Raw genomic sequence first — 12,330 nt, forward strand, 5'->3', positions numbered from 1 at the left:
GTGTTTCTGTCGCCACTGTGACAGGATTTACAAAATGTGGAGGTTAACCTTGTATTGTAACCACGACAAGTTGCAAATAGTTTATTGTTGAATTTCGATTGTAATACAGTGCGAGTAAAGCGTGTTTCGTTACTATATTCTGAGTACAATGGCGTCGAAAGGGCATGATCAGGAGTTGATTTTGAACTTCATTTGACCCATTCATTATATTTAGCTGCTATTTCGGCTATACCGTCAATGCTTAATAAGTTCCTGAAGATTTATGAAATCGGAGCTTGCGGTTTAACTCGTAATTTCTCAGAATGGCGAAACAGGTGGGTTTTGAAGCTGAATATTGACAAATTGTCAGCTAAAATGAATGACAAAACTTTGGAAAATCAAAATCAAATCACGTTTGAACCAGAATAGTAAAGTTAGTTTCTTATTTTAATGAAGGTTTTTCAGCCCAAAGTGGTCCTGAGTGTGACAATTTTGGAACATCGAAATATATTGCTTGGATGGCTGCAGGATTTGGGTATGTATTGTGCTGGTACTGTTTACAACAGGCAAAGACATAACAGAATGTAAACACTTTGCTATTGTAAGACGTTGATGTCAAGGATGCTATAAATAGGCTTACTATACAACAGGTATAAACATTTTTTGTTGATTTGTTTGAACAAAAACATGCTGTGTGATGGGGGTCAAAGTTACCTTTCTAATGGTGTGCTTTGTTGATTTTATCCACATTTGTCCTTATTTTATGGTTGGTTGACAAGGTTTAAAAATAACCACATGCAAGTTGAGTCAAGAGCGAAATTCCCTATTATCCATCCTACTAGATTTATCAATATTGGTCAAGCCATGGTCCAGGGTTAATTTGCATTCCAATAAGAGACATAAAAACAACAACAAAATCGTATATTAGCGTCTGTTTCACACGGGAAAACCACTCCAAAATCAAACCAGTAGGTTGCGGGGCCCTTTTAGGCACTCCGAAAAAGGGCTAATGTTGTAACGATCGAAAAGCCATAAAACGAGTATATAATTGTTTAACAGTTGACACTCCGGACCCGTATATATCTGTTTATTGCCCTTGGCTTGACAAAAAGAACAAATATTCCACCTTGGTGAAGGAAAATCAACCAACCGCAAAAGTAAACGAAACTTTTCGATTCGTTATCCCGGATGACAAACATGATATGAAACAAATAGTCGAGGTAAGCTACAGCAGGTAACGTATATTATAAACGTCGGTAGCTTAATGTAAGAATCAATCTCTTTTTGTAAGCAAATATATATTATAAGGAATGGAATGTGTTAAACTTAGCGTACAGAGCCAAATAATGATTTTTTGATACGTTATAGAAGAATTACTTCTATTTAGATTAGAATTCATGATCAGGATTTTCTGTGGGATGACAGGATTGGTCAAGTTTCGTTTGACGCAGGGACCTTAAGCGTTGGAGAGAATATTTCTAAGACTGTTGTCCTCAAAGACGTGAGAAGTTTCCACGGTCGCTTTTGCTGAAATAAAAACAACATATTATCACAACTTTTTCAGGGTCGAGGGGAACTGGACATCGAAATTTGCAAATACTTGCAGTGAGTGTTGGCCGGACAATGTTAGGAGCAAAAGTTTAATTCAAATTGCAGTAGACATATATCCGCTGCATTTTGTATTCAACGTCTTTTGCAAATTAGCATTTAAATAAATTCCAGATACATATTTTCCGAAACTAGCAACACGTTAACACACACGCAGTGATTACTTGAATCCTCTAATATGATTGAATTGATTTTCTTTGAAAACTGAAAATAGGTTGTGACCACCAGGTATCATAATGAATTATGAATCTGACGTTGTTTTTCACTAGAAGATTTTCGTAATTGTGATTTTGTAGAATACGGGTGACCATCTTGGCATATATTCGTAGGATGGAGCCGCACTTTCGTTTGTCGGAAGAAGTTTGTGACGAGGAAAAAATCTTCTTGGATAAGCGGATGCCGAAAGTGAAAGAAAAAATCCAAAGTTTCCTCGGGCCCGAAAGATTTCCCATTAATCTCGATGAGGTACTCGCTTTGTGACTTATCGTAACTTGAGCAAGTGTTTACGATGTGTCCGTAATTAGACTTTTATTAGCTTTTGAGCTTTCATGGCACTTTTATGTGATCATTATCCACCCTATAATAGTGAAAGGAGCGAAACTTTCAGAACCAAAAAATGATTTGACAATTCAGTCGTGGGAATGGTATTAAATTTTTATTACCAATAAAATCACGTCTGTATTATACAAGCGCACTTAAAATGGCGAAATTATTGTTACTGTAAAGACATAATGTGTTGCATTGTTTTTAACTGGTTTCATGTAGGTTTGTTCAAGGATTTTAACTTGAATAAAGCATTTCGTATTTATCAATCTTTATGTAGACACCAAAGATATCAGTGGTTGGTTCAGGTGGAGGTTACAGAGCTGTCATTGGGATGAGTGGAGGAATGGCAGCTCTTAAAGATGCCGGTTTGTTAGATGCTCTGACGTACACAAGCGGTCTTTCTGGATCAGCTTGGTAAAATTCTTATCCTCCAAATATTAAACATGACTTGATTTCTACCGGGAATGTCAAATATTTTGATTAAAGCATCCAATATTTTGACCGAGCTGCTTTAAATATAGTTTTTTCTCAAGGTATCTATGCAGCGCATACTCCCATGGCGGAATGAATTCAGAAACTCAGAAGGAATACCACGAGTGGTTAAAGAACCAAATGGAAGACAGCGTTTATTCGAATCTGTTCAACCCAATATTCTACGCCAAGTACAAGTAAGACAGTAATCGTTTTCCAAGAAACACCACAATGAAAACTGTTTTCTGCTTAATAAAAGTTATTTAAGTGTAGAATAGATCGCCGAAGCCAAACTATAAATATACACTATTGACTTATCAAACATTTATTGCTAGATTTGGTTACAATTCGCGCAAAGAACAACACGACCAACCAACGACTTTAGTTGACTACTATGGTTACGCAGTTGGTAACAGACTCTTGGGGGAGGTAGGATAAAAATTATCATATGCTCTGATGGTATGAAAATAACACTGAAACGATCAACATTCAGTTAATAAAGTAGCTGAAAAACATTGCTGCCCATTGGGTTACTGCTATCAACTTGTTTTCTACAACCAATTATTGTTGTGAAATATCGCAGAAACTTGACCACACGATGTCGCACATCCGGGAAACTGTATCAGACGGGGAAGTCCCATTTCCAATTCTTTCTTCTGTCCACTTGGAGGAAGATACACCGAGCTATAAGTTCCATGGTAAAATATTTAAGAGCTGTTTACATTTTACCTCACAAAGGATAATTGCTTGCAAGGCAAAATAATTCAGAAGTTGCTTTGCAAATTAGAAAGTTGAGCCCACAGTCATTTATAAATTGAACTGACTGAGGCCAATCAGTTGGTTCTACTTTTGAAACGTGTTAAAATCTTAGGTGGCTACAAAACGTATTTATCTGCAAGCGCAACAGACAACGCAAAATTGGATTTGTTACAGTTCACATGGAAAACACGCCACATGAGATTTCTATGCCACGTTATGGGGTCAACATTGCAACGAAACATTTCGGATCACACTGGGATGAAGGAATCGTCACCAGGGAATGCCCTGAATTTCCTCTTCACTATTACATAGGAAGCTGTGGATGCGCTTTCTCAATTCTGTTGAATTTCCTCATTAAACACGGGGGAGAAATATCTCCTGGTTTTCTCGCAGAAATCGGTTGGTATTTTTTTTACAAGACCGTGTTCTGGTCATTATTAACAAAGTAAAAAACTACCTTCTCAAAAACTCATTTAAAATTTTCAAATTTATTTTGCAGAGGAACTTCGAGATTACGCAGATTCAAAATCAGTTGCTATTGCTTTGGTAAAGACTTTTTACAAATTAATTGGGCGTTTATGGGAAATCAGTTATCATAGAATATACTCACAAATATAAGAAAATATACGTATAATATTTTCATTATTCAGGCCGAGGAGTGTCTTGAGGTGAGTGATGGAAAAAATGAAAATAGTGACGAGCCGCTACCAAGTACAGTGTTTTCGCTTATTCCGTCGGGAATACTGGAAAAAGCAAAGTAAATATTTGTGAGATTCTACTTTCGCACAACTTCACGTGCATAAATCAAAGTTTTTTTTGACAGAGAATTCTTCACGGATCGATCTGCAGTGATTGATCGAACCGCTAAAGTTCCAAACTTTGCTCACAACATGGAGCCTTTGCCTGATGTTTATCCTAAACTGCCTCAAGATATATCACAACAATCAGGTAAAAATGGCAACTAAATGTTGTGTTGCAATTAAATCCGACGGAGTTAGATGATTGGTTGGCTATTTTTATGCGACTCGCATTCTCAATTTAGAAGAAAATGTTTACGCACTAGTGATATTAACTAACAATTCTGAGAAATAATAGAGAAGATATCATCTTGACGACGAAGTGCTTGCCCTTTGCAGAATAATGGTTTGGTCACGCACTTATATAGGCATTAATGCGAGAGGTTGGAAAAAAACATCCTAAAAACAGACATAAGGTAAACTTATAATGGTTTCCCTCACAGATTCGCAATTTATGCGCTGTTGGTGAATGCTTATTATTAAGATAATGCATTAGCACATAGAAAGTGAAGTAAAAATGTTACCAAACCACATAAAATCGCTAATTTAACAGTTTAAGTAGATAATACCCAAGACAAAGGTATCTTTGGTAGTATCCCCACTATGCTTTTCGGCATGTAAAGAGCAAATTCAGTTACACCACGTGCAGCGCCCAGTGTTAACAACGAAATTTCGGCTTTATGTTTTCCTATTTCAAAAACTTATTTCAAAAAAACCGTCGATATCCCCCAGATAGGCAACTATAACTCAAAAAACTTAGTATTGCTGAAACTAATTATCGAATACACTTTCGATTTAGGTGTAATAAAAATGACTACAGGGGCTTTGAACTTCTACTTCGCTTTACTTTTACAGAGTTTCAAAAGCAGATAATCGAAAAAGCAGGTTACAGAGAAAAACAAACCATGGCCAGTCACGTCGAACACTTCTCGGTGTGCGATTCAGGTTTGCAAATGCATTTAAATCATATACAGTTAACATTACTTCTTCAATGTAATGTGATAGGTATTGTGAAGAACGTTGATGTCGAAAGTTTTTTGAGGCCATCTCGATTTTCCGATCTCATTATCGTGTTTGACATGAACAACTACGAAAGCGACGAGTATTTTGATTACATGGTATTTTTGTTGTTTTGCCGCAAATTTTACTATACGTTCACGTACCAAAGTACAGGAGCTCAGGGTCGTAAGGGCTTATAATATAATAAGCTTCATAAACTCTCTTCCTAAATAAAATTGTGTTACACCCAAAGTTTTACATGAAAATTGCAACAAGCAGCAACAGTTATTGCATACGGAAATTTAATCAAACGCTTGTACACGAATTTTGATCTCCGAAATGAGTTTTTACTCACACGTAGAACCAAAAATCGAAATTTGCCAATTTATGATAATTTTGCATGTAAAAGAAAACCTTTCTTTTCTTTAAAGCTTTTCTAAGAAAAAGTCCTTCAGTACTATCTTGTAATCTTAACAGACAATTATCCAATCCGCGGAACACGCGTGGAGGAACGGATTTCCATTTCCACCAATCAAGTTGAAGGAATTGGTCAATAAACCACCCACTGAGTTCCTAGTTCTTGAAAGTGACAGTGACGATTGTCCCACTGTGTTGTGGTTCACTTTGAGCAACAAAAAGTTCAGGGATATCAAGGACTACAACCCGCAGAATCCGTTTGACGGTATTTATGCACTACCAAGTACATGACAAAGCATTGCTGTGGTTCTTACCAAGACATTTAAAGGAGTAATTTCGTATACTTCGTGGATTTAGTTTAAATGCCAGCAAATGTCTGGTATTGTGCGGCGCTTAATATTATGTATAAGCTGCAGACAGATGGACACTGTTTCGACCTAAAAGGTCTCATCAGTGCAGCTCGTGTGACTAAAAGACGACTTTGCTGACCAAACGGCCAAGCAAAGACTTCCACTTTGTGGTGACTATACAATCACCGTCATCCGTTGGGCACCAACCTAGATGCAACCTTATGGAGAAAACCTTTTAGGTCGAAACAGTGGCCATCTGTCTGCAGCTTATACACAATATATATTATTTGCTCCACATTGCTTAATATTATATTTATAAATAATTTCAGAGTCGTTGAACGATGGTCGCCCTTTCAACGATTTCCCTGTGTTCGGATCAGACAGCAACTACAAAACACATAATTTCAGCTACACAAATTTGCAGTTCGATCAGCTTCACGAACTGATGTATTTCAACGTAATGTCACACATTCCAGTAAGTCCATAACGTTAAACAAAATTGTTTGCATGGTAATGTGCAACATTATTTAGTATATATGCAGATATGTTTGGTATGTACAGATTATTATATAGCAGTATAACTCACTGTACTTCCATTAATGAAGGAAATGTTTTTGCGTTTCAGGAAATAAAAGAACACATTATCAATGCCATGGAGCGAAGAAGCAGACGACAGAACAAATGCAAAAATAACTCTGTACACAATTTAAACCCTTCAGAGTAGTAGTTTTTTAATGGCACTTTTACGTTTCGTTTCCAACAGATGGTTCTCAGCACCAAATTATTACAGTTGCGTAATTCGACTCGATTTTTTTATGAATTTTTTATTCGCTTGCTTTAAACATTTTCGATTTTCCCCAAAATGTACAGCAATTGTAATAAATTTGTAAATTCGCCATGTTACGACAAAACATATCGCGGGAATGCTTAAAAAAGTTGACCTCTGTAAGAGGTTTCATTTAATTATCTGCGTTTGTTTGAAGAAAGCTGTGTTCCGTTTATAGAAATACAAGAGTGTATATGAGTAAACTAAAAAAACGGCTAGAAAAAAAATTAAGAGGCGTCCAGAACTATTTTTTGTCGAGGGCCCTGGCTATTACCATTATTACAACTACTGTTATAGTATAACTTATATGTTTTATAACTACTACTGCTATTACGACAAACTTATTACCGCTATTGTACTGCTTTTCACCAACTTGTGTTGTTAAAAGCGAGAAGGTTTTTTTCATACCAAATTTAAAGAGGTGTTTAGTAAAACTGTTTTTATTAATTAAAACAAATTTATAAATGTAAATAGATTATAAATTTGAGTGCCAGTGAGCCAAGTGGTTACTGTGAACTCATGTGAGCTTAATTTTGACGATCATTTTTAGACAACGCACTTGTTGAGGCAGCAAAAAGCTGAGATTTGGGCATATGGTGCTGAAGTTGCTTGATACGAACGATTATTTGAAACCTTTTCGGTCCATAGGATTTTTTGTAGTTTGAGCAGAGTTGTCTGGAGCATGCAGATGAACGTGGTATAAGTTAAAATACCAACTCATTTTTAATTTTCCAACGAAATGCACTTGAACCCCTCCATTCGGCTGCATAGTGCCGCGAAGGTAGTGTAGCACCACGCATATGTCCCGACCTAATTCTTCACCAAGCTGGAACGCAGACAGAACGAAGGATTTAGGCTTTTCTGCAAAACTCCCATAGCCCTCTGGCATCCAAACCGACGACAGACCTTTTTTATTGCACCTTGTTATAAATACCTAATGTGAAAACTGAAAATAGGCTTTGACCACCAGGTATCATAATGAATTATGAATCTGACGCTCTTCTGGTGGAGAACAACAAATATACACCTTTTGTTTAAAAAAGATTGTATTTTCTGACGTTTCGCCTGTACGTACGACTAGGCTTCTTCAGAGAATAAAACAAACACAGTAGCGAAGCGAACCAACAGGGCAAAGAAATTGAGCGACGAAAAAACAAAAGGGCGTAACAGCTAAAACACAGCGGGACATAATTCAATGGACAACATCGATCATGGGTCAAACGGCCAAACATGGGAAACAAAAGTCACGAATTGTTACGGGCGCACGATTGAAAAGGAGTACAGTCACCTACGGTTCAATCATAGATGCAAAGACCTCAGGACTCTTCCAAAAAGTTTAAGGTTAACTCCTCCGGACAAGACTAGACAGGCTTTTAAACTTGTGAGAAACTGCGGTTGGCAATTGCTAAAATGTCGCATTGCCAATTCTCACCAAAAAATCTCGCAACTTAAGAAGACCTCGGAAAATCTGAAGAAACACCTCCAGGAACATCTTTCCCCGAGTCTTTTTGAATCCTTGGTTTCGTATGGAAATTTTCGTCGACAAGCAGTAGCCAGTTTATGTGAAGCAAGACATGAAGCCAAGATGAAATCTTTGGATAATTCAAACAAAGACAGACAACAGGGTTCCGATCAAAAAGGAATTTGGATTAAAAACATTTCTTCCCGTGTCTTAACTAAAGCAGAAACAACAGTGTTAGAAAAGGGACAAAATTTCGCCATCACTCCACACAAATTACCCACCATTGATCTGATCAGTGCCTCTGAAGCAGCTCTTCTACGCCTGGGCACAGATAAACTAGCGGAAGCCGATCATGCCCGTAGCAAAATTTCTAAGATTTTGAAAGAAGCCAAATTGCCACCTTCAAACTTTTCTAAAGAAGAATGGGAAGCAACTAAGAGTTTGAGGAACGACACCAACATCGTCATATCCAAGGCTGACAAAGGAAATTGCACTGTGGTCATGGACAGACAAGATTATGACAATAACGTTGTTACCATGTTCTCGGACAACGAAACTTACAAGAAACTTGCCAAATCACCTTGTACTAGACTGGAGACGAAACTGAACAAATTTGTGTGGAAACTACGGACAGAAGACTGCATATCCCAACCGGAGTATCGAAGACTACACAGCAGCGACGGTGTGCTCCCAAAGTTCTACGGGTTACCCAAAATCCATAAGGAAGGTATTCCATTAAGACCGATTGTTTCTTTTGTTAACTCGCCAACCTACCAGCTATCTAAGTTCATCAGTCAAATTTTATTTCCTTTAGTTAATAGTACTGACTTTACTGTAAAAAATTCCAGTGAGTTTGTAAAGATTATTTCTGAATATAAATTACTTCCGCATGAGTGTCAAATATCGTTTGATGTCGTTAGCCTGTTTACGTCAATTCCGACAGATGTTGCGCTCAGAATATCCTTGGACCAACTACAACAAGACACAACACTACATGAACGTACCAATCTTAAGTTAACACACATCCAAGAGGCATTACAGTTGTGCTTAGACTCGACTGTTTTCACATATAAACACGACATTTACCAACAAATTTTTGGCACCCCCATGGGCTCTCCCATTTCACCGGTTCTGGCCAACATTATAATGGAACAACTTGAGCAAACCGCTCTTGCTTCCTTCAAAACACCCCCGCGACTTTGGCTCCGCTATGTCGATGACACGTACGTCATCATAGCAAAAGACGAGGTCGCAGGGTTTCATAACCACATAAACAGCATCGAACCTTCCATTAAGTTTACCCGGGAAACACAACATGACCATAGTCTGTCATTTTTGGACGTAAACGTCACTGCAAACCCGGACGGGAAACTTACCACCTCCATTTTTTACAAGCCTACACACACTAACCGCTACTTACAATACACCTCACACCATCCGAAACATCAAAAACTCACTGTGGCCAGAACCTTATATAACAGAACGATTACACATATTGCCGATCCACACACTCGGAGGGTTGAACGCAAACACATTCGAAACGTTCTAAAACTAAACAAACTTCCCACTAACCTAAATCTCACACCCCACACACACAACAAACCCACACAAACATACACAGCATTCACTTCCATACCATATGTACAGGGAGTTTCTGAGCGGATATCAAGAATACTCAACGCCACTGGCGTAAAAGTTGCCATGAAACCGGTATGCACTTTAGAAAACATGTTTCCCAAACCTAAAGACCGTATTCCCATGCTTCAAATGACCGGTGTAGTTTACTTAATCCCTTGTCTTGATTGTAACACTGTGTATATTGGCCAGACTAAGCGCAATTTAACGTCCCGTATTAAAGAACACAAGGCAGCCATACGCAATATGGAACCCAATAAATCTGCCCTATGTGCCCACATGCTTGACACCGACCACCGTATCAATTGGAAGGAAGCAAAAGTATTAAAACAAGAAACAATTTTGGCAAAACGGTTGGTTGTGGAAAATTATTATATTAATTCGCTACCGAATGTTTTAAATCGGAACGATGGAAAAGTACTTTCGCCCGTGTTCCGCAATTTCGCCCGTAACAATTCGTGACTTTTGTTTCCCATGTTTGGCCGTTTGACCCATGATCGATGTTGTCCATTGAATTATGTCCCGCTGTGTTTTAGCTGTTACGCCCTTTTGTTTTTTCGTCGCTCAATTTCTTTGCCCTGTTGGTTCGCTTCGCTACTGTGTTTGTTTTATTCTCTGAAGAAGCCTAGTCGTACGTACAGGCGAAACGTCAGAAAATACAATCTTTTTTAAACAAAAGGTGTATATTTGTTGTTCTCCACCAGAAGAGCGTCAGATTCATAATTCAATACCTAATGTGTTATCCGTTCGCTCATTTACTCCGCCACCCAACTTGACCCGACACTTAACTAGCACTCGCTTTATCATCTACTATTTACCTTTAGGATACAGGTGAGGATGTAGAGTTAAATAATCTCAGGGCAACAATAAACCGCTGCTGGGCTGCCGGTGCTGTTATCACGTGAAACGCCCCCAGGCTTGTCGTTTTATGTCATTGCTGTTTCCCTTCTGCCTTTTGTTTCCCCTCTCTACCTTGACGCTTTTTGTAAGCTGCTCATTTGAGTACTGATGATGAACACTGTATGAGTTCGAAACGTCTACCAGCATTATGATGAACAGCATTCTAGCTTTGGCTTTTTTATATAGACTATTTAACTCCAGATACTTTGCACCCAACAATAAACATTCAACCAATAATCTTGTCCCGTAGCAAATAACTTGCCTTACGGTTCTTTTGTCGCCTTACGTGCCTCGTAAAAAATCTTGATTACTCTGACGTTCTTTATCTTATCTTTCTGCTCTCTTCCACTATGTAGCCTATTGTGACCTTTCATGTTTTGCTTCTGCGCATTTTTGATCTGCCTGTTTGGCGACATTCAATGTATTTTGAGGGTACCTTCCTGTTGGAGATACTTTATCGTTTTATGTTCTTACTTATGATGTTGTGCAATTGTTACCTAGGAATTAACGTTAAGCTTTGCTTTTGTTTGTTTTTATTATTTTTTAGATCAGAAACTGCATGACGATGCCTATATGGCGAAATTATTTTTTCTGTAAGTTTTTAAAAATGAAAGATTCTACTGACGCTGATCAACAATCGCACACTTTGTGAGTAATTTTAGAGCACAAAATTCTATATTTATTTTGTGACCTAAACCCAAAAGCTAGGTCCCATACTTATCTGCAAAAAACGTATAATGCTAGAAAAACCAAGTCAACTTCTCTTTATATATTGCCACTCTTTTGTTTTGTGTGCGAATTTGATATGAATGAACAGCGTTACATGCTTTACACTTTATCATCCACACCGCGTCCATACGAATAAATTTGAAATTCGTCCCCCCCGCTTTAAACAAGTCCACGCGTCACCCATCACAACGCGTCATCCAAGGCAACAGGACGTAATACAAGATGCTCAAAGACGCCATATAGGTTTAACGAAACATGAGTCACAGAATTCAACAAACCACTACAATCCCATACTAAAAAAGCGACTAAAAAAGCGTCCACGTTTTAGAATATTTGTGAAGTGTATTCTACTATTTTGGAAAAGTGTTTCTGTCGTGCTTGGTTTGGATTCCCCATCGATGGCAGCCCCTGGTAACAAGTGAAGACGATGTCAGATAAACGCAACAAATGGGCGATGAAAATGAACAAAAGAGCAGTAAAGAAGAAGTTTCTCTTCTCCTTTGTTCGAAGTAATGGAAGAAGAAAGAAAGAAAGACGCAGAAGTCAATTTCTTGACGAACAACAATGGCTGTACAACGGAATGGGGACTATTGCAGAAAAATCAAAAGCGTGTTTTGTTTTTTCAGGGACAATTTGCGAACAGAAGCAGATAATAAGGAACCACCCGTTGTTGTCCAGTCGTGTGATTGTTGAGTGCGACTCCACAATTACAGAGATGCAATTGCATCATGAATCAAGTGGAAGAGGTAAGAAACCAAATGAAGAAAATGGAGAAGCGATATAGATGACGTGGCCCTATTGTAACTTGCATCCGAGGTTTAACGACAAATTAGTCCTCCACTATTTCTAAAC

The 12,330-nt window shown here is 38.1% G+C and overlaps 2 protein-coding genes across 2 annotated transcripts; both read left to right on the forward strand.

Moving 5' to 3' along the window:
• The first annotated feature begins 302 nt into the window (after nucleotides 1-302).
• LOC145907162 (cytosolic phospholipase A2-like) lies at nucleotides 303-9,073 on the forward strand. The gene is made up of 21 exons (XM_082994592.1): nucleotides 303-314; nucleotides 436-514; nucleotides 1,039-1,199; nucleotides 1,367-1,480; nucleotides 1,544-1,584; nucleotides 1,917-2,052; nucleotides 2,411-2,547; nucleotides 2,667-2,801; nucleotides 2,940-3,033; nucleotides 3,188-3,302; nucleotides 3,538-3,762; nucleotides 3,863-3,909; nucleotides 4,014-4,120; nucleotides 4,187-4,311; nucleotides 5,016-5,105; nucleotides 5,166-5,278; nucleotides 5,637-5,841; nucleotides 6,256-6,401; nucleotides 6,552-6,646; nucleotides 8,058-8,941; nucleotides 9,063-9,073. Exons 1-21 carry the CDS (start codon nucleotides 303-305, stop codon nucleotides 9,071-9,073), a joined length of 3,072 nt encoding a protein of 1,023 aa, XP_082850718.1.
• Nucleotides 9,074-9,321: 248 nt separating this feature from the next.
• On the forward strand, nucleotides 9,322-10,311 carry LOC145907163 (uncharacterized). The gene has a single exon (XM_082994594.1). It carries the CDS (start codon nucleotides 9,322-9,324, stop codon nucleotides 10,309-10,311), a length of 990 nt encoding a protein of 329 aa, XP_082850720.1.
• Nucleotides 10,312-12,330: the final 2,019 nt, after the last annotated feature.

Source organism: Ascidia mentula, chromosome 6, assembly GCF_947561715.1.
Source record: "Ascidia mentula chromosome 6, kaAscMent1.1, whole genome shotgun sequence".
In the NCBI taxonomy this organism is placed as follows: domain Eukaryota; kingdom Metazoa; phylum Chordata; class Ascidiacea; order Phlebobranchia; family Ascidiidae; genus Ascidia; species Ascidia mentula.

What these genes read in the sequence shown, in the direction of transcription:
- LOC145907162 (XM_082994592.1), top strand. An exon ending in ATATGAAACAAATAGTCGAG is followed by an intron (nt 1,200 to 1,366) that starts GTAAGCTACAGC and finishes ACTTCTATTTAG; the next exon opens with ATTAGAATTCATGATCAGGA. An exon ending in TTCCCATTAATCTCGATGAG is followed by an intron (nt 2,053 to 2,410) that starts GTACTCGCTTTG and finishes ATCTTTATGTAG; the next exon opens with ACACCAAAGATATCAGTGGT.
- LOC145907163 (XM_082994594.1), top strand. Translation starts at nt 9,322, where the DNA reads ATGGGCTCTCCCATTTCACCGGTTCTGGCCAACATTATAATGGAACAA.